Here is a 19,829-nt window from a genome sequence, read left to right as displayed (position 1 = left end):
AACTGCTGCATGAAGACAGAATGAAGAGAAACAGATGCTGAGAGAGGAATAGTGAAGATAAACTTGATTATTTCAGAAATAGTACAGAATTTTTAATTGATTGTTTTTAGAAAGTTTCTTATTTAAGTATGAGGGAGTTTATATTAAATTTTCATTTTTGCAATAGTACCCCTTTTAGCTTCAGATTGTTCTAGAATATTTGTTAAATCATTTCACATATGGAATACCTTGATTCTGAACACCCCTTGGCAGTGGCGTTAGAGGTGAGCCACGGGTTGTATTATCAGTTACGTCACAGAAAAGCAGGCTCATACCATTTATTGCACTTCTCCATTCATAACTGTATATAATCCCCACTGCATTACTACTTGTGGAAATGTAATTTTGGGCTTGCGTCTGTTTGGGCCGTGCACTTGCAGTTAGTGTTTTACATATATTTTAATTTTGCTCTGTTTACAAGGTGCATTTTAATGGTCAAACTGAGTGTTTTATATTTGAGATTCCACCCCCAATATCTGCCTACCTCTGTATAATGTCATTTAAGGTAATGTACCGCTGCATTATTCCTAGCATCATGGCTGATTATAAAGGTGTATATTTACATCAAACAGTAGAAAATACAGGCAGATATAGCTGGAACTGAGGATTTAAAGGGAAAGTTATGATGAAGGCAATTATTTGTGTCGCTGTTGTGCTGTTCCCTACACAAGTTCCCTTCAGTTTAGAGACACTTTGCATGATTATTGAAGTGCAGCCATACATTTACAGAGCTGTATGTGTGATTTTTATGATGGGTATGTGCTGCTAGAAATAGTCAGTGTTGGTTTTTTTTGTTCTGTTTCATGAAGTATATTATACAAACATACGTGGTTCCCTTCCTGTGCTACCAGTAGGGCCACTGGCACGTTGCAGCTGACAATGAAGGGTTCTCTTCTCGTTGACATTTCAGGGTTGGGGGAGTTTTATAAATGGTCTAGAAATTCTGTGGCTCCCAGTATTTGGAACTGAGAAGTCATTTCAGCATGATGCTTTTCATGGTGCATGAGGCATTTCATTTCCCCAGCTCTCGCTACAAAACAAAACACAATTTTCTTTTCTTTTTTCGTTCTTGCACTTTCCTTGTTTTATATTGCTCTCTTCTCTTTAGGACAGAGACACACACTCAGATTCGGGAAGATTAGTTGCCCAGCGACAAATCTCCTCTTCTTCGGGGCGACTAATTTCCCCAAACTGCCTCCCGCCCGCTAGAATGTAAATCGGCGGCGCCCTCGGAGTGCTTAGTTTTCCAAGGCCGCCCGAAGTTTCCTCGTGAGGCAACTCTGTGCGACTTCGGAAAACGAAGTGCACCAATTGCCACCCCGCCATCGATTTACATTCTAGCCGGCCCTAGGCAGTTCGGGGAGATTAGTTGCCCCAAAGAAGAGGAGATTTTTTTCGCTGGGCGACTAATCTCACCTAATCTGAGCGTGTGTCTCTGTCCTTAGAGTCTGTATGGCGAATTAATGATGTGTATTGGCTACCCTGTAAATTCTAATCTTTCTAGACCATTTATGTTCATACTGTATATATTTATTTTTGTTAAATTATAGACCTTTTAGGTCATTTTATTTATTTCATATATCATATTATGCGTTTCTGTTCTTTTAATATACTAAAATGCATTGTGCATTGTATGCAGAGTTATACCTGTTGCGTAAAGTGACACTGTCATAATGGAAGTGTATATGTGCAAATATATGAATAAAGTCATTCATGTATCCGTGTTTAGCCTAAACGTCCAATATGACATCAACATGATGTAAAATGTTTCTAGGACATGTGACTATAGCAGTGTACTATTAAAACAAAATAACAATAAATGTAGAATCAGGGCTTTTCTTTTGCATTTATTTCTCTTAAATATTCATCCTAACTGGTTATTAATGATTTATTATTATTGTTCAAGTGGAATGGACATACTCACTTTTTACTTGTTAACAGGATCCAGTATGGGTTTACAGAGCTGGGAAGCACTGTTAATATGTCCAGCCCCAATAATCCATATCCGTATGTCTATCCAATTTTGAATGGAGGATAGTGAGTGAATGAATTAAAGGACTATTATGTTTAATTACTTTATATTGGAAAGTTTCTAAGAACAGAAAGAGAAAGTTTTTAGACAAAAGACCCCTTTAAAAATTTGCCTGCCACATTGTTTCAAAACAGTTAAATTTTCAAGATGGTGGGTCTGATTTACTAAGATAGGTGCTAAATTCCACCAGCGCAGTTAGCCATAACAATCCATAATTGATTGCTTACTGGTTGCTATGGGCAACTGAATTGGTGATATTTAGCAACAATATTGGTAAATGAGCCTTTTTTAGCCATCAAAAATCCCCCACCATATTGATCCTACAATGTTTTTAATACTTTATCCTATAAACCTTATGTTACAGCCCCACCTAGCGGCCATGTGGCATAACAGGAACCTACTGAACTTTTGCACACTGATTGCAAATGTTACTATTTATTATAAGTGAACAGACATTATGGAAGAATTTGTGTAACAGAAGCATCCACATTGGGTTCCTGAACTTCTGGGTGGATACGCAAATTCATAGAGATTAGCAATCGCAGGGCCAGTTAGCAGTCCTAGACTGGGATTCAAATTAGGCCCTTGCATTTAAATTTCACAAAGGGCCCAAACAGCCCCCACAGAGGCCCAAATAGTGACTATATAATAGTCTTTAGCATCCTACTGTAGCCCCTCCGGCATTTGCCAGAATCCACATATTGCCAGTCTGTGTCTGCCTGGCCATTGATATAGATGGCGACTGTAACTTCAGCTTCTCAGGGTGCATTATATGTGAGATATGACATTGTTGCAAAGCCCCTTATCTGGTGCAGAGTTGTTACTCTCTTCACATTTATACCTTTAATTGGGAAGCAAAACACAAAATTCTTCATGGTCTCCAGTCAAAGAAATGGCCAAACATGGTCATGGCAGCCCAGGATTTACCACAACTTGCACATTCTTTTGTCTCCCATCATGCGTGACATGCATCCTGCAGCCCCCACCATTTCATGGCAGGGACAGTGGCCCCCAGCATTTCATGGAAATGTCATGAACGCAAGTTGGGACAAAGCATGTTGCATTTGACGCTTACGTGCGTCTGTGTGAGTACAGCCACATTGAAAAGAATTCAGTGCGTCTACTCCTGCAGGTAAAAACGCTTGTCTTTAAGAGCCCTAAAAAGGTTTCTAGTTACTTCCAGAGGCAACTTCGATAAGTTAGGCATGCCGCCAGCAATTTCAATTATTGGCAATGGAGAGGCATTTCCGGGGAGCATAAAAAATCATGGGAGACAAATCCCGTGTGCCACTGCCCTAAGGGTAAAGACACATGGAGCTACAAGTAGCAGCTACTTGTCACAGCTAAAAAAAAATAGACAACACTGATAATTTACTGATACTGTCTTTATGTGTGTTTTAGCAGAGGCAATTCTCTGCAATGTCTATGGCAGGGTATTTTCTGGCATTTTGTAGCTGTACCAAGTAACTGCTACAAGAAGCTCCCTGTGTCTTCATCCGAAGGGCGAGGTCACACTGTGTTTTTACAATGCGTTTTTAAAACTGTGTAATTGAGTGTAATTATGCACAAAATGAAGCCCTACTGAAAATAATGGAATACGCACTATAGCAATTCCCACGTGGCGCTTATGAGCCAACACCCCCCACGCAACGCCAGTATTTGCATTTATCCGCATAAAAACCAATATGCCAAGGAAACCCCATATATATGGGTTCCTCAGGTGTGGAAATGCACTGCCTTTTTTTCAATAAGGCGGCCACACTCTCGGGAGATGGATTGTGCATATACGTATTTTGAGAATTGTATACTGGTATACTTTTGCATGTAATTGCTTTTCCACTTGGCTTTTTTTCCACAGTTTACTAAAATTCTTCCGAGCGGAATTGTGGGGAGCAAGTTGGGAAAATAAAACTACAGGGTGAAAATGAATATTATCATTCATATGTAGGGTTGCCACCTTTTCCCAAATGTTTTACCGGCCGGTGGGGGCGGGAACAAAAAGTGGTGGATAGTGATGTCAAAAAGGGCAGGACCGTGACACAAAAGGGGTGTGGCTACGGCGCCGAGATTTTCAGATGGGGGACAAAGTTAGCAAAGCTAAGTTTACTGGGGATTGGGGGCAGGCCGAGGGGTCTTTTTGAAGGGTATTACAAATTTACCGGCAGCTACATTGCCGGTAAATTTGTAATACCGACCCGGCCTTGGCAAGTGTTTTACCAGCTAGGCCGGCAAAATACTGGCCGGGTGGCAAGCTGATGCACATGTGGGTTGCATAGGGCTAATTTATGCTCCACCGCGCGTTTTTAGAAATGCAACATAAAAACGCCCCATGTGACCTCACCCGTAGGAACAGTGGCGTATCTAGATGTTACTGGGCCCCACAGCAAATTCATTTTAGGGCCCCAACATATCCAAACGTTGTCCTATTTTACAAATATATGTTGAAATTGCTCATTAATTAGGGCCTCATGGGGCCCCTATACCTCCTGGGCCCCCCTGCAGCCGCAGGATCTGCTTCCTCTGAAGCACTGCGAAATATGCTGGCGCTATATAAATAAATGTTAATAATGTTAATGCATAATAGTTACACCCCTGCGTAGGAACAAATCAGCAGTGTACCATTTACATACCTCCCAGATGTCCTGTTTTCTACGAGACAGTCCCGATTTTGACAGCTTAGTTCACAGTCCTGGCTTTCTTACTGAAATGTCCTGACTTTCTCTTCGATCTCCTGCATTGAATTGAGAAAAAGCCAAATCCTTCTGCCTGACCAAACCGAATCCTAATTTGCATATGCAAATTAGTAGTGGGGAGGGAAATTGTGTAACTTTTTGTCACAAAACAAGGAAGTATAATTAGCATATGCAAATTAGGATTCAGTTCGCTATTTGGCAGAATCTTTCACAAAGGATTCAGGGGCTTCGGCCGAATCCAAAATAGTGAATTCGGTGCATCCCTAATTAAATAAGAGCAGAGAGCCCAGAACAAGCTGCACTTGGATACTTTTGTAACAATTTAAGATAAGCGAAGAAACAATTGTAAGATAAGCAGGTCTCTTGGGAGAACTGAGACTAAGCTTTAAAGGGCAGTTATAACACAAAACATTGCACTAAAACTCCCAGGAATGTGTTCAAACATTCATAACCTGTATACTTTGTAAAATGAACATGGTAATTAGGGGTGTGGCCATGAAATAGGCGTGGCCAAAACATTTAATCAGCACAAGTTTCTGTCCGTCTTTTCGTTTTTCCAATGTTAGAAGGTATGTATTTATTCAGAATTCTCTGCCTATTGATATTGCTGAGAAAACCTGGAGCACAGTTGGAAAGGCTGGATTTGTTAGAGGTTTATTCTTGCTGCCAGTAGTATGCAATGTGTCTGCCTGTCTGTACAGCGGGCATATAGGGTTAACTGACTAGAGGCAGCTCTATTGTAAAGATCCGCCCCTCTGCCCAACAGCAGCATACGGGGGAGGGACTATGCGGCCTAACAAAGGCGTCGAATTACGTCATAAATGTGCACCGGAAATACTCTGGTTTTGCGTTCCAAAGTATTCATTATTAACGGGGGTGTGTGTGGTTATGGCAGTACAGAGCGTGGCTCAGTAACTATCCGTGGATAACAGGGGCAAGAAATAACCTCAGGATTTGGCAGTGATACCGTCACAATGTTCCTGCCCCGAGCTGTGAAACGACGGCTGGAAGGGGAGACATCTGTAGGGAAAAGATCCGCTCTGCTAAAGGGACAATCCCCTGCACCCGATTCTCTAGCTGCCTCTCAGCCCGAGCCACCCTTACTTATGCCTCTTTCTCATCCAACCCAACTGGACTCATATGTAGCTTCCTCTGCTTTCACGTCTCTGATACCCGCTGTTTTTACTACTGCCCAATCGTCACTCACCTCATCTCTCAACCCTACCCCATCTCTCACACCTGCACCCACTTCTGCTCCATCGCTCGCACCTGCACCCACTTCTGCTCCATCACTCGCACCTGCGCCCACTTCTGCTCCATCTCTCGCACCTGCGCCCACTTCTGCTCCATCTCTCACACCTGCACCCTCTTCTAAGCTACCCATTCCATTAGCACCCACATCTACCCAATCCTTCACACCTGCACCCATTTCTCCCTCACCATCTGTAGCCACCTCCACTCCATCCATATCTTGTGCTGCCAAGGCTGCTTCTCCCTCCAAATCTGTCAAACTCCCACCGTTAGTCACTCCTACAGAGGATGCTGAGGAAGAAGCAGTCAAGTCATACAGTAAAAGTCAACGCTGGCCGTTTCCTGGGGATCCATTGTGTGTTATCTGTGGAAGATACGGAGAGTATATATGTGATCAGACGGACCATGACGTGTGCAGCTTAGAGTGCAAAGCCATGGACATTTTGCAGGCTTCTGGGGCAGCCAGCACCCCACTTGTTTTCCCAGACAAGGCCACTAACTCATCACCTTTATTGTATTCAACTGCTGGCCCTTTGAGTAATTCAGTTGTCACCAGTGAAATATCCTCATGCCAAAATATTGAAGAAGATAGTTCACAACTGACAACACACAATCATGCAATGCCTTACACCTACAGGGAACATGAGTTCATCTCCCAGTTAAGCCCTGAGCAGATTGACCACCTGAGACAGCAGCTTAGCTTGTTAGTACAAGGGAATGAGGTGTGCAAGCCAATCATGGAGTTTGACCACTGTCAGTTTCCTCCTGTACTCAGCTCTAACATAAAGGCGGCAGGCTATGAAGTGCCTACTCCTATTCAGATGCAGATGATCCCAGTTGGGCTTATGGAAAGAGATATTTTGGCAAGTGCAGATACAGGTTCTGGCAAAACTGCAGCATTTCTGCTTCCAGCTATAATTCGATGCCTTGAGAAGGTAAAGGTTAACTTACCATGCCTAAAGTCGTTATCCCATAGGAAATGCTTCACTAAATCCTACTTTTATTTCATGCAATCTACACTTTTATTAGTTAAAATAATTCCATTTTAATAGAATGTGGTACCTGTGTATTGTTGAATTTAGTTGTTACTTCATATCTTGCCGAATACTAAATGTTGTTATTCATGTTATGGCATTTAATACTTTTTCCTATTACCTATTTCTGTGCTGATATAACCTTGGTAGTAGAAAACCAAAGCTAAATCTAAAAAGCCAAATCTAAGCCTAAACCCAGTTGTAAAAAAGTATTTTACTAATGTGCCCCTCTCTGTACTTAGAAGGATTCTCCAGCTGCACTGATTCTCACACCCACAAGAGAACTGGCTGTGCAGATAGAGGGACAGGCCAAAGAATTGATGCGTGGGATTCCTCACATGAGAACTGCTCTGCTTGTGGGTGGGATGCCTCTGCCACCTCAGATACACCGTCTTAAACAAGGTGTACAGGTAATTCGAAATCAGTTTGACATTGCTCTCTCTTACTAAGTCCAGCAATCACCTTGAAAGAAAACTAATGGAATATTTTTACAATCACCAAATGCTTTATTGTAAATCCTAGTAGCAAACCTTTTATGGGAATCACTCACCCCTTTGTCAATGCCCTTTGGATGGGGTCATTGACAAAGCATTTAGTGACTGCAAGAATATTCCATGGTGCCCTTGTGAGTGTAGAGGTTTTTTTTCTGTTTATTCCAGCTATTGAAAAGGTGAAGATGACATACAAGGACTCTGGCCTTTCTGATGTAACCACCATACGAGAACCCATGAGTTCAAAGATAAAATTCTACCCAGTATTGACCGTACCCATAACACTGCACTGAATGGCCAATTTAATAAAGTATGTAAGGTGTGAGGGATACAAACCATAGTCTTCATGGTGCTGAAAATAACTGTCTAAAACATAATAGGCCCAACGTGTAAGTTGCTTTCTAATGGCCTCTTGTTATGTAATCTGTGCAAACATAAATGTTTTCAACCAAATAAATATATTAACAAATTAATGTGATCAAATTGATTTATAATTTTGTTTCTTTTCACTGTTTCTTTGGACACTCTTTACTTAAAGGAAAACTTTACAACCAAAATGAACACTTAAGCAACAAATTAAGTAGCATATTAAAGAATCTTACCAAATTGGAATATATATTTAAGTAAATCTTGCCCTTTTACATCTCTTGCCTTGAACCACCATATCGTGATGGTCTGTGTGCTGCCTCAGAGATCACCTGACCAGAAATACTACAACTCTAACAGGAAGAAGTGTGGAAGCAAAATTGGCATATGACCTAACATGTATTGTTTGTTTGTTTGCACCGTGAATCCTAGGATCCCAGGGGGCGCCCTTTTTTTTTTTTTTTTTTTAAAAATGACATTTCTATTTAGGATTACCCCATGGCACATCTAAAAAAGTATATTATTATGAAAATGGTTTATTTACATGAAGCAGGGTTTTACTCATGAGCTGTTTTGTGTAATATCTTTTTATAGAGACCTACATTGTTGGGGGGGGGGGTATAGTTTTTCTTTAAAGCACGGCACAGTGCTGCTCCTGGCTGCTGAAATCACTGCAGCTCATTATAAATATGTTTTAATACACTAATATATCCTATTGATAAGTAGGCTTAACATTTATTTATTCTTTTACTGATGTTCACTTAAACAAATCGGAACCGGCTTTTCTTACATGTAGTTTTTACAGAAGCCGATATGTAATTTTGCAGTTTCTGTAGATATTCTCCATGCATGTGTAATGCTGGCTGGTCACACTATCCCAGCAAAAACTCCCAAAAAACACTGAACATGGCTCTACACTTGTTTTAGAAGAAGGGCGCCAGGCAGTTTGAATTGTTCTCTAACTCCATAACTGGTTAGTTTAATATCACCAATTGTTTTTCTATTAGGTTATAATAGCCACGCCGGGGAGACTTCTAGAAATTATTAACCAGGATTGTGTGAATCTTGGTGATTTAAAGATTCTGATTGTGGATGAGGTAAGTGCATGTATGTTGTACCTTTTATGACCACTTTTTTACAAAACGAAATACCCTTATTAGCCCATAATAATAATTTGGTATCAGTATTCAGTATCAGTATTTGTTAAATTGCATTATTTATAGAAATCCATTCAGTTTATAATTAGGTTACATAAGCAAAGACAAAAAGTTATTTTAAATGTGGTTGCTATGTTGTGCAGCCCACTGCACAGCAACACAGGGGTTAATTGATGGCATGTTTCTCTGTAGGTCTGTACCCACTGGAATGGGGATAAATGCTTTATGAAATCAATCCTTGGTATTATCAGTTTTATTTGCATTCAGGTTTGATATTTTCTCTTATGGAAACGGACCCATTGGGAAACTTGATGCCGATTAACCCATGCTTTGCTGTTCAGTGGAAAGTACAGAAATTCATGAGGATTCATTGCACGTCGAAAAAAAGTAAAAACTCCAGTGGGTACAGAAAATCTAAAACTTTTAAACAAATGAATTTTAAATGACACAGAGTGCTCTTTTGAGCACTTTTGCAACTTACATGCTTTTAGTTTTTAAATTGCAAATATAATGAATTTGAAACCGCAACACTGCTCATTTCGACCAGCAGTCTAGCCAGCCTTCCGAAAATTAGGTTACTGAGCATTATCTTGGCTGAATATCCAGCAGTCTTAATATACGTGAAAAGGCTGTGGATAACATAATAAACATTTCAAAAAATGACTAAACAGAAGTGATGTATACACAGATGTCTCTCCTGTGTAGGCTGATACCATGTTGAAGATGGGGTTTCAGCAACAAGTCCTAGATATTTTGGAGCATGCATCACATGACCATCAGACCATTCTGGTGTCAGCTACCATCCCAGCTGGGATTGAGGCCTTCACAAAGCAGCTTCTGCAGGATCCAGTACGAATCACTGTTGGCGAGAAAAATCAGCCTTGCAGCAATGTGAGACAGATTGTACTGTGGGTGGAAGAACCTTCAAAGAAGAAAAAGCTCTTTGAAATATTGAATGTAAGCACCTGGTAACTGTTTAATTTACGGTGTGGGGTAATTCAGTTCTTCTATGTAGATAAATCTACGTCTTTGCCAGAGTTGGGTTTATTTTGGTGGAAATCAGAGCAAGGATTTCAGATTTAAAGTAGTGGAACTTTCTGAATTAATTCATCCCCCTTATTCTATAATATGGCTACACTTCCTCTCTTCTTTTTCTTACTAGTTTTATTTAATCTGTTTTAATTGTTGTCCACGGATAAAAACACAGATATCTGATAGAATAGTAATAGAAGGACTGTTTCAAGCATCATTGACTTACACCCCTGATATAAACCTGTCTTCAATATTAGGATTCCAAGCTTTTCCAGCCCCCTGTATTGGTGTTTGTGGATTGCCGCCTTGGTGCTGATCTGCTGAGCGATGCTATCTGTAAGATTACAGGTTTAGAATGTGTGGCAATGCACTCTGATAAATCTCAGATGGAACGAATGAAGATCCTGCAGGTAACTACAGTAACCCTATACCGACTGTCTCCACAATTTTCCCTCCTACGTGTCTGATTTCCTTTACACTTTATTATAACTGGCAAATCAATATTAGTAGAAGCCTTCTGTCTTTGGTTTGATAAAGGGCTGGGAGGCATGAAACATTGACTTTAATGGCCTCAGCCAATACAAACTTGCATTCACTTAATCAATGGAATGCTGCAGCTATTCTAGACTGCTAAGGGCCCAGCTTTGTGCACCCTTCCACAACTGGATATGTTGATGGCGGAGTTTGCACTCCAGACCGTAAGATGATTCTTCTGTCTTTATTTTGGGGTGTAGGTGTGTTCTATAAACATGTCTATTTGAAGAAGGAGTGTACATGGCCAGTAGAAACCCAGATGTGAGTGTAGTAGATAGTTGGCTTCTGTAATAAGATCATATAGGTTTGAGAGAGGCAGTACAGAAGATAAAAGTAATTCGGGATTCACCAAATCCAGGATTCAGTTTGGGATTCGGCCTTTTCAGCAGGATTCGAATTTGGCCGAAACCTTCTGCACTGCTGAACCCAAGTCTTAATTTGCATATTTAAATTAGGACGCAAGATAAATTGCATAATTTTTTGTAACAAAACAAGGAAGTACAAAATGTTTTCCCCTTCCCACCCCTAATTTGTATAAGCAAATTAGGATTTGGATTCGGTTCGGAATTCGGCCGAATCTTTCGCAATTCACAAAAATAGTGGATTCAGTGCATCCCTAAAAGTAATTCAAAACTTTTATACCATTGGTAAAATTGGTGAGATTGCTATCATCTACCACAAACAAAACATCAATTTAAAGGTTAACTTTAATAAGTCTTGATCTCTCTCTGCAGGGTTTGCTCCAGGGAGAATATGATGTTGTGGTGAGCACTGGAGTGCTGGGGCGAGGGCTGGATCTGGTGAATGTCAAGTTGGTTGTGAACTTCGACATGCCACCAAGTATGGATGAGTATGTGCACCAGGTAAGTGTGAGCATGTTCTAACAGACACACTGATGCTGTCCCTCTAGCTGATAACAGAAATTCAAAAATAGGCTGCATTTAATGATATGGAAGAGCTAACATTGTACCGAAATAGTATAGCTAGAAATAATGGGAGTGTCAAATAGAATACTAAAATTATATGCTTTAAATAAAATTGGACAAACCCTACATGGCCTGTTAATTAGTCTGTAGCTCACAGTAGCCGTATTCTGCTGCTGTGGGGTATTTTAGAAAACGATTTTTTTCCCCTCAAAACTATTATACTGGTCACATGAATAAAGTCCAAATCTTGTTAACTTTTTCATTTAAAGGACCTTTAACATCTCAAAGCCAAAACTTTTTTTTTTTTACATTTATCTGTTGATTGAGCACCTACAAATATACGAATGTCGTATATTATAATGCATAGAATTTTCATTCTATAATTTTGTAGAGAACCATGAATGGAATGTGACTCTTGTTTATTATTTCTGTGTAAGAACGAATCTTTCGCAGCTGTGGAAACATGCCTTTTTTGTCTTATATTTTAGTATTGTTTTTCAAGCAAACCCAATTTTTACCGTTTCACCAAGTGATTTTAGCACTGCAACTGTCAGTCTCTTCTGTTGCATTAAATGAATTTAGATAAAGGATAGATGCAGCTAAATAAGCACATTCCTCTGAAATTTAGATTGGCAGAGCAGGAAGACTTGGCCACAGAGGAACAGCAATAACATTAATCAACAGGAACAACCGCAGCCTCTTCTGGGACCTGGTGAAAAGAGTGCAGCCCACCGGCTCACTGCTGCCCCCACAACTGCTAAATTCCCCCTATCTACAAGAACAGAAGAAAGTTGATGAGAGAGGGCGGCGGGACAAAGAGAAAGTGGTAACAGGAGACCAAATTCTTGATCTCATCCGAAAACATGACAGGAGGAAATCTCAAAAATGACTGTCCGCATGGTCTCTATTTTTCTCTCTTTCTACGGATAATGACCGTTTACAAGGACTCTGACTGCTTTAAAATGTCTCTGTTATAGAAATATATTATTAAATATATATGCTTCATACTGTTTCATTTATCTATATCAATATTGATACAGCTCTCAAATCTGGGATTGTTTGTCCATATATTGCAATAAATAAATATTTATTGGTTTAAAAATTAGTGGTGAGCACAACTTTCCCTTGTTTGTAATAGTTTTTACAGGAGCAGTAGCCAGCTCCATGTTGTAGCTCCCACCCTTTCCAGCTACAGGCAGGTAATCCCAGTGGTGGCCATTAAAAGGTTAACAATTTTGGGAGTTTTAACCTTGAAATCAAGCAAGTTTCTGTTTAAAATATATAATGAAGCAATAGAATTCTTAATGAATCAGATGAAAGTTGATTGTGGGAATGGCCAGATATGGGATGACTTTGACGTAGTTGGCCAGCTTAAATATATTGCAATATATGGACAAACAATCCCTGTTTTGTTTAAAGGGTAAGGCATTTTTTAGTAGCTTAATGCAAAAAAGGTCTCAATGTCCTTAATATATTACATAGTTACATAGTTACATAGTTAAATTGGGTTGAAAAAAGACAAAGTCCATCAAGTTCAACCCCTCCAAATGAAAACCCAGCATCCATACACACACCCCTCCCTACTTTTAATTAAAATTCTATATACCCATACCTATATTAACTATATTAACTATAGAGTTTAGTATCACAATAGCCTTTAATATTATGTCTGTCCAAAAAATCATCCAAGCCATTATTGATAATGGGTTGAGTGCAGAGGACCTTTTGTCTATATTTATATGAAATCTGTCTGAAGGGAAAATAAAACATTCGACAGTTGCATGGAGTGGGGTCATGGGAGAACCTGCAAACAGACACAGTAGCACCTGATCCGACAAACTGTAGTGTGGTAATGGCAGAGCTCACCCAGCAGCGTGTCTCCTCCTGATCGATGCTCTAGTGACAACCCGGCTACTTCCCTCCCGTTACAGCTACACCATCTCACCCTCGCTTGTAAGCACTGATCAATGCAGAGGAGTCACATTAATATCAAGTTGGCTTTATTAGAGCACACATACAGTAGTGATACAGCGTTGGGTATTGCACACCCAGATAAGGAGTTGAAGCCATGTGTATAGGATGTTGGTGGCAGTAGTAGTTTTCACCCAAACCAGTGCTGTAATCTATAGCAGAATTGTTTCGCACCCATAGACCACCCACACTGTCAGGGAATCAGGGACTTACTGCCCAAAACCTGAATGTTTGCGGGTATACTAGATTTTACACAACCAGACAGCATCTGCCACAACTAGATTGTCTGGTCCAAAACAGGATAAGTGGCAATCCTAAATTAGAGGTCTGTAAAAAAGAGATTACAGAAATAAAAAAAAAAAGGGTTGTGTAGTGAGTACTTACAGTAAAAATAATTTACTTTAGATATCTAGTATAGGTAAATCTAAAACAACTGGACTTGCTGAGTAATCATTGAATACTCAGCAAGTCCAGTTGTTTAAGATTTACCTATACTAAATATACCATGACCTGGATGAATGAAAATCTTCATAGTCATATTTTACTTTAGATTTATTCAGGTTGTTCCTCGTCACACTTTATATATATATTATTATTATTATATATTATACTGGACTAATATATACTTCCTTCTCCAGGACCTATTCGATCGAAAACGGACATATTCGACCCAAAAAAAACTTTGACTTCATTTCGCTTGGTCTTTTTGAATTCGAATTTCGAAGTTTTTTCAATTCGAATTTCCATCCTTGATAAATATGCCCCCAAGTATAATGAAAAGCACCAGTTGAACCGCTTCTCAGAAATGTCACTCTACCTCCACAAACCAACTTTTCCAGATAGACAGTTACCAAGCCGGATTTAGGGCAAGGCCAGGCGTGGCGTTTTTCAGTTGCGTTTTTAAAAAAGAACAGTAAATAGTAAATACGCATAAACTGCACTACCACTGAAATTAATGGAAAACGCACTATGGCAATTCACACAGGGCGCTTGCAAGCTGAAATCCGCCACAGGACACCAGTATTGGCGTTTTTTTAGCAGAAACGCCAATACGTCAAACTACCAAATCAATAGACTCTATGGGATCTGCACGCTTGAAACCATATTTTGCGTAAATACGCAGCGTATTTTAAATATGGCGTCCAAATTCTCAATGAGAACAATGAAAACAATGAGAAGTGCATGTTGGGAAAAGAACCCTACGTGCTGAAAAACGCATGTTGACGGTCGCATGTGGTTTCAGTGGCGTATTTACACCATTTTTTAAAAATGCAACGTAAAAATGCCGCAGAAACGCCACGTCTGGCCTTGCCCTTAGGGTTACCACATTTTCTGGAAAAAATACCGGCCTTCCCAGGGGTCAGCAACCTTTACTATCAAAAGAGCCATTTTGCCCCCTCTTCCACTGAAGAAAAATAGTCTGGAGCCGTAAAACATAACACAGTTTATAAACTTTTAAAAGTTTTTTTAATTTTAACTGTTACAACAACAGAATGCAACAAACAAATATGCAGTGTGCATGTGTAGGCTTACTTTGAAATAAACTAAACACTGAATAGCCCTATTAAATACTAATGTTCTCATCTGTTTAAAGGCAAGGGCTATAGACATCATTAAAATATGCGTCACATCCACGTCTATGGCCCTCGCACCTGCTGCAGCTGGACTCTGGAGGCTTCTCTCTTGTTTTGAGTGTGCGACCGCGGTAAGGACCATAATGAATCATCTTGCTGCGGCACGGTCTTGCCTGGGATGTCTATACAGGCCTTCTTGAGTGTGCGACAGCGGTAAGCTAACAGTTAGCTGATCACGGTAGCACACTCAAGAAGCTGCCAGCAGGTGCGAGGGCTCTATAGACGATGTGACAGGCAAAGCCCGTGACTGAGCCACAGCAAGCAGGATGAAGAGCCGCATGAGGCTCTGGAGCCGTGGGTTGCCTACCCCTGGGCCTTCTATATTTTTGGCAGTTTTTTCCTATTAATAACATTGGTATGAAGCATAATTTTTACCAGCCAGGCCCGTAAAATACTGGCCAGGTGGCAACCCTACCTGAACCTAGGGAGGCAGGATTTTAGGGGGCGGCATGTTGCTTGACCACATTCACATTGGTTCAGAAACACTGGGGTTGTGCTGGAGATACAATAGCAATCCCCATTGCTATTGGTCCCAATAATGAATGTTTGTGTGAATAAAAGGGGGGACAGGGGCGACGAACAGCAGCTGGCCTTGGGGTGCCCACTATGTAAATCTGGCCCCAACAGTTACCTGTGATTAATAGGGATGAGTGCAATATGTTGTCCATAGACTCTAATGTATAGTAAAGAAATTGCACGGTTGAAAATTATCACTTGAGAATATGCCCATTGACTTTGGCAATTTTTTATTGCCATTTTGAGAAACAGGTCAGATTCGCTCATCACTTAAGACATATAAGGATAGAGTTTAAGGGGCAGATTTATCAAGGGTCGAATTTCAAATACAAAAAAAAACTTCGAAATTAGAATAAAAAAAGACCAACCGAAATTCATTAAAAAAACAAAATCAAAGTTTTTTTTCCGTGTGAATAGGAGGTTTTCATTCCAATTAGAATCGTACGAATCGAAGTAACATCGGATTCAATTCGAAGTTTTTTCAAAGTCCACCAATTGACTCCAAATTGGTTCTAGGAGGTCCCCCATAGGCTAAAACAGCAATTCGGCAGGTTTTAGATGGCGAATGGTCGAGGTCAAATTTTTAAAGAGACAGTACATGATAAATTTCGATATTCAAATATTTTTCAAAGTCGAATCGCATTTGGATGATTCCCTAGTCAAAGTACACAAAAAATAGCTCGAAATTCAAATTTTTTTCATTCGCAAATTCACCTCGATCTTTGATAAATCTGCCCCCATGGGGGCATATTATCAAGAGTCAAATTTCGACATTAGTGTTTATGTCTTCATAATGTATATGTGAGTGTGTCTTCACATAACTGATATGAGGAATAAACCAACCAAAAACTAAAAACCCCTAGTTTGCACAAAACCTCTCTTTATTGGTGAAATTGAGAGAAAAGGCTCTGATAGCAAAGTACTGTTGTCGACCACGAAAAGGATTTTAGTTCTCGAGCACAAGTGGGAACTCAGAACACAAAGGGGCATATTTATCAAGGGTTGAATTTCGAATCGAAAAAACATCAAAATTCAAATTCAAAAAGACCAACCGAAATTAAGTCAAAGTTTTTTTTGTGTTGAATAGATCCGAATTCGAATTGTACGAATGGAATCAAATTCAATTCAAAGTTTTTCCCCCCAAAAAACTTTGATTTTTCAAAGTCCACCAATTGACTCCAAATAGGTCATAGGAGGTCCCCCATAGGCTAAAACAGCAATTTGGCAGGTTTTACATGGCGAATGGTCAAAGTCGAATTTTTAAAGAGACAATACATGAGAAATGTCAATATTCAAATTTTTTTTAAAATTCAAATCGAATTTGGACTTTTCCCAAGCAAAGATATACATACTGAAATGGAGAACAAGGTTTTTGATGGTGTCCGTGACAAAATGTCTTATCCAAAATCTGAATTAAGCAGTGCAGAAGTTCTGAATACTCAGGAGAAGTGGAGATCAAAGGAGACACATAAGGCGCAGCCTATGGTTGGATCTATAGGTATAAAAGCAAATGATAAAGGAAGCAGTTTGGGCAAATCAGGGCAAGAAAAGAAGACTCCTGTAACAAAAAAGAATTGTCTTGATCAGCAGAGGATGCCACAGCTTGGTGCCTCCAATTTGTCCAGGTCTTCTTCATTACGCAATACTAGGAGTTTTTCCCCCCAAAAAACTTTGATTTTTCAAAGTCCACCAATTGACTCCAAATAGGTCATAGGAGGTCCCCCATAGGCTAAAACAGCAATTTGGCAGGTTTTACATGGCGAATGGTCAAAGTCGAATTTTTAAAGAGACAGTACATGAGAAATGTCAATATTCAGATTTTTTTTTTAAAATCCGAATCGAATTTGGACTTTTCCCTAGTCAAAGTACACAAAAAAAAAATTGCTCGAAATTCTAATTTTTTTCATTCGAAAAATCACCTCCATCTTTGATAAAACCTGCCCCAAAATATAAATGAAATCGGGAGCAGCTGAGATGCATGGCGAAACACCAACTCAAAAGTGTTACTTTATTTGTATTCTCTAACAGAAGTAGAAGCTGCAAGCAGAAATAAAACACATTTGGAGGGGAGCTAACGCGACTTATTAGCACTTTCCGACTGTGTAACGCTGAATGTTGCCAACTCGCCACGCCTACAAGGCGGATACGTGATGCGTCATTGCGGTGACGTGTAGTTGTGACGCCAGTCTCGCGTGATGAGACTTCTGGCGGGATATTTTGAAAGACGGGAAGATGCAGTTAACAGCTTTGCGGGAGCTGTAAGTAGCGATCCGGGGGTTTTGGGTGTGTTAGGAATAGGGGTGTTGCAGGGTAGTATGAAAGAATATGGAGGCACTCTTGCAGTAGGAACGACTCACAATCCAAAAACTTAACGTGACACCCCCTTAGAGTTTATTGAATAAGGCTTGGCTATACCTATTAAAGAAATCAGTATGTCGGCTGAAATTATTAAAAATGAACACAAATGCGCAGATAAATAAGGAACTCTATGCAGATTCTATTGCTTTACATCACTTTTAAAAGGAAAAACAGTGGTAGAAAGAGTATATGTCTTATTAAAAAAAAAAATGAATTGTAATATTCATGAAAATAAAAAAGTAATCCGTAATTTTTTTTTCTTCCCAAAGGAACGGACTCCTTTCAAGTGTATGTCATTTTCCACCGTTTCATCACCTCATGGTTTAGAACTTGCCTTAAAATGTCTTCTGAAAGAACATCAACCAGACCCGATGGGGTTCTGTCTGCTCAGAAAAGGACCCATTCTAAACCAAATGCTGTAAATAATATTTTTGGGAGCCCTGTCAAGAGGGGACCTTTTGCAGATGGTATCAGGGAAAAGCAGATAAAATTACTAGCCTCTAATAAGACTAAAGATGTAAACACAACGTATGTAATATCTGCATGTAAAAATTTGGAGTCCTCTTTGAAAACATCAAGGCCTGAATCTAAATTTGTGCTTCAGAGAAGAGAAATGAGCAGTAAAGGATCTTCTCATATGGAGAAAGGTCCAGAGGCAAATAATATACAGGATAATACTGACAGACGTCTGACTTTACAGAGGCGACTGAGAACTGGTTCAGCTGAAAATGCTCGGCCAGACAGAATCACAGAGGAAGAACTACAGCACTGCCATCCAACAGAAAATCTGAATTCAACACCTGGCCTTCTAGCCGGACCTTCAAAGTTTACATCAAGCAAAGATATACATACTGAAATGGAGAACAATGTTTTTGATGGTGTTCGTGACAAAATTTCTTATCAAAAATCTGAATTAAGCAGTGCAGAAGCTCTGAATACTCAGGAGAAGTGGAGATCAAAGGAGACGCATAAGGCACAGCCTATGGTTGGATCTATAGGTATAAAAGCAAATGATAAAGGAAGCAGTTTGGGCAAATCAGGGCAAGAAAAGAAGACTCCTGTAACAAAAAAGAATTGTCTTGATCAGCAGAGGATGCCACAGCTTGGTGCCTCCAATTTGTCCAGGTCTTCTTCATTACGCAATACTAGGAGTCCACAGGTCACACCTAAACGTATAGTTGGCACTCTGCCAGCTTCCCAAATGAAAAACTCAAGTACTGCAGGTTCTTTATATTCAGGGCGCACTGAGAAGTCAGCAGAGGTGTGCTTATCCTATGATGAAAGTCAGCTGAAAGATGAGACTGCTGTCATAAACTTCAACCTAGGAGACGAACCCTTAAAGGCAGAGAACAGTGCCGTTACAGTTGCTGTTAGAGTCAGACCTTTTAGTAAAAGGTACGTTTTTTTTGTTTTTTTTAAATTGATGCTGAAATGCACTGACATTTTGTATTTATTTTTGTCAGTAAACTTGCATGTAAAAGATAACACTTTTTAATGACTCTTCTTTCTAGAGAAGTAAATGAGAAGACGGTTCAAGTGGTGTTTATGAATGGCCAAGAAACTACTGTTCAGCACCCAGACTCCAAGCAGAACTACAGCTTTTGTTATGACTTCTCTTTTTGGTCCTTCGAAAAATCTCATCCTGGTTTTGTGGGCCAGGGTTTAATGTATGAGAAGCTGGCTGTCCCTTTATTAGAGTGGTCTCTCTTGGGTTACAACACCTGCCTGTTTGCTTATGGCCAAACAGGCTCAGGAAAATCATATACGTAAGTATAGTGTAGCATACTTGGGTGTA

At 39.8% G+C, this 19,829-nt stretch overlaps 2 protein-coding genes across 4 annotated transcripts in view; both read left to right on the top strand.

Annotated features, from left to right (window-relative positions):
* The first annotated feature begins 5,592 nt into the window (after positions 1-5,592).
* ddx59.L (DEAD-box helicase 59 L homeolog) lies at positions 5,593-12,560 on the top strand. Of its 2 annotated transcripts, none has more exons than XM_018256341.2 (7): positions 5,593-6,950; positions 7,295-7,459; positions 8,914-9,003; positions 9,769-10,020; positions 10,353-10,505; positions 11,364-11,492; positions 12,184-12,560. In XM_018256341.2, exons 1-7 carry the CDS (start codon positions 5,739-5,741, stop codon positions 12,442-12,444), a joined length of 2,262 nt encoding a protein of 753 aa, XP_018111830.1. In that variant the 5' UTR covers positions 5,593-5,738; the 3' UTR covers positions 12,445-12,560. The 2 variants fall into 2 exon arrangements, with proteins under 2 accessions (XP_018111830.1, XP_018111829.1); XM_018256340.2 differs by having other exon boundaries at positions 5,594-6,950; positions 7,292-7,459.
* A 5,214-nt stretch (positions 12,561-17,774) lies between these two features.
* The window catches only part of kif14.L (kinesin family member 14 L homeolog), a 39,486-nt gene continuing 37,431 nt past the window's right edge, over positions 17,775-19,829 (top strand). The window contains exons 1-3 of one of the 2 annotated variants that reach the window (XM_018258671.2): positions 17,775-17,934; positions 18,304-19,429; positions 19,546-19,800. In XM_018258671.2, coding sequence (XP_018114160.1) covers positions 18,375-19,429; positions 19,546-19,800 — 1,310 coding nt within the window. In that variant the 5' untranslated portion in view covers positions 17,775-17,934; positions 18,304-18,374. The other variant, XM_041590606.1, reaches the window with a different exon arrangement.

The sequence above is a fragment of the Xenopus laevis genome, chromosome 4L (genome assembly GCF_017654675.1).
Source record: "Xenopus laevis strain J_2021 chromosome 4L, Xenopus_laevis_v10.1, whole genome shotgun sequence".
NCBI lineage: Eukaryota > Metazoa > Chordata > Amphibia > Anura > Pipidae > Xenopus > Xenopus laevis.
The sequence above is the reverse complement of the archived record's forward strand: the minus strand, read 5'-3'. Positions and strand labels throughout refer to the sequence as shown.

Coding starts and splice junctions, on each gene's coding strand:
- ddx59.L (XM_018256340.2), top strand. CDS start 5,739: ATGTTCCTGCCCCGAGCTGTGAAACGACGGCTGGAAGGGGAGACATCT. Junction 6,951..7,291: donor TAATTCGATGCCTTGAGAAG/GTAAAGGTTAAC, acceptor CTCTGTACTTAG/AAGGATTCTCCAGCTGCACT. Junction 7,460..8,913: donor GTCTTAAACAAGGTGTACAG/GTAATTCGAAAT, acceptor TTTTTCTATTAG/GTTATAATAGCCACGCCGGG.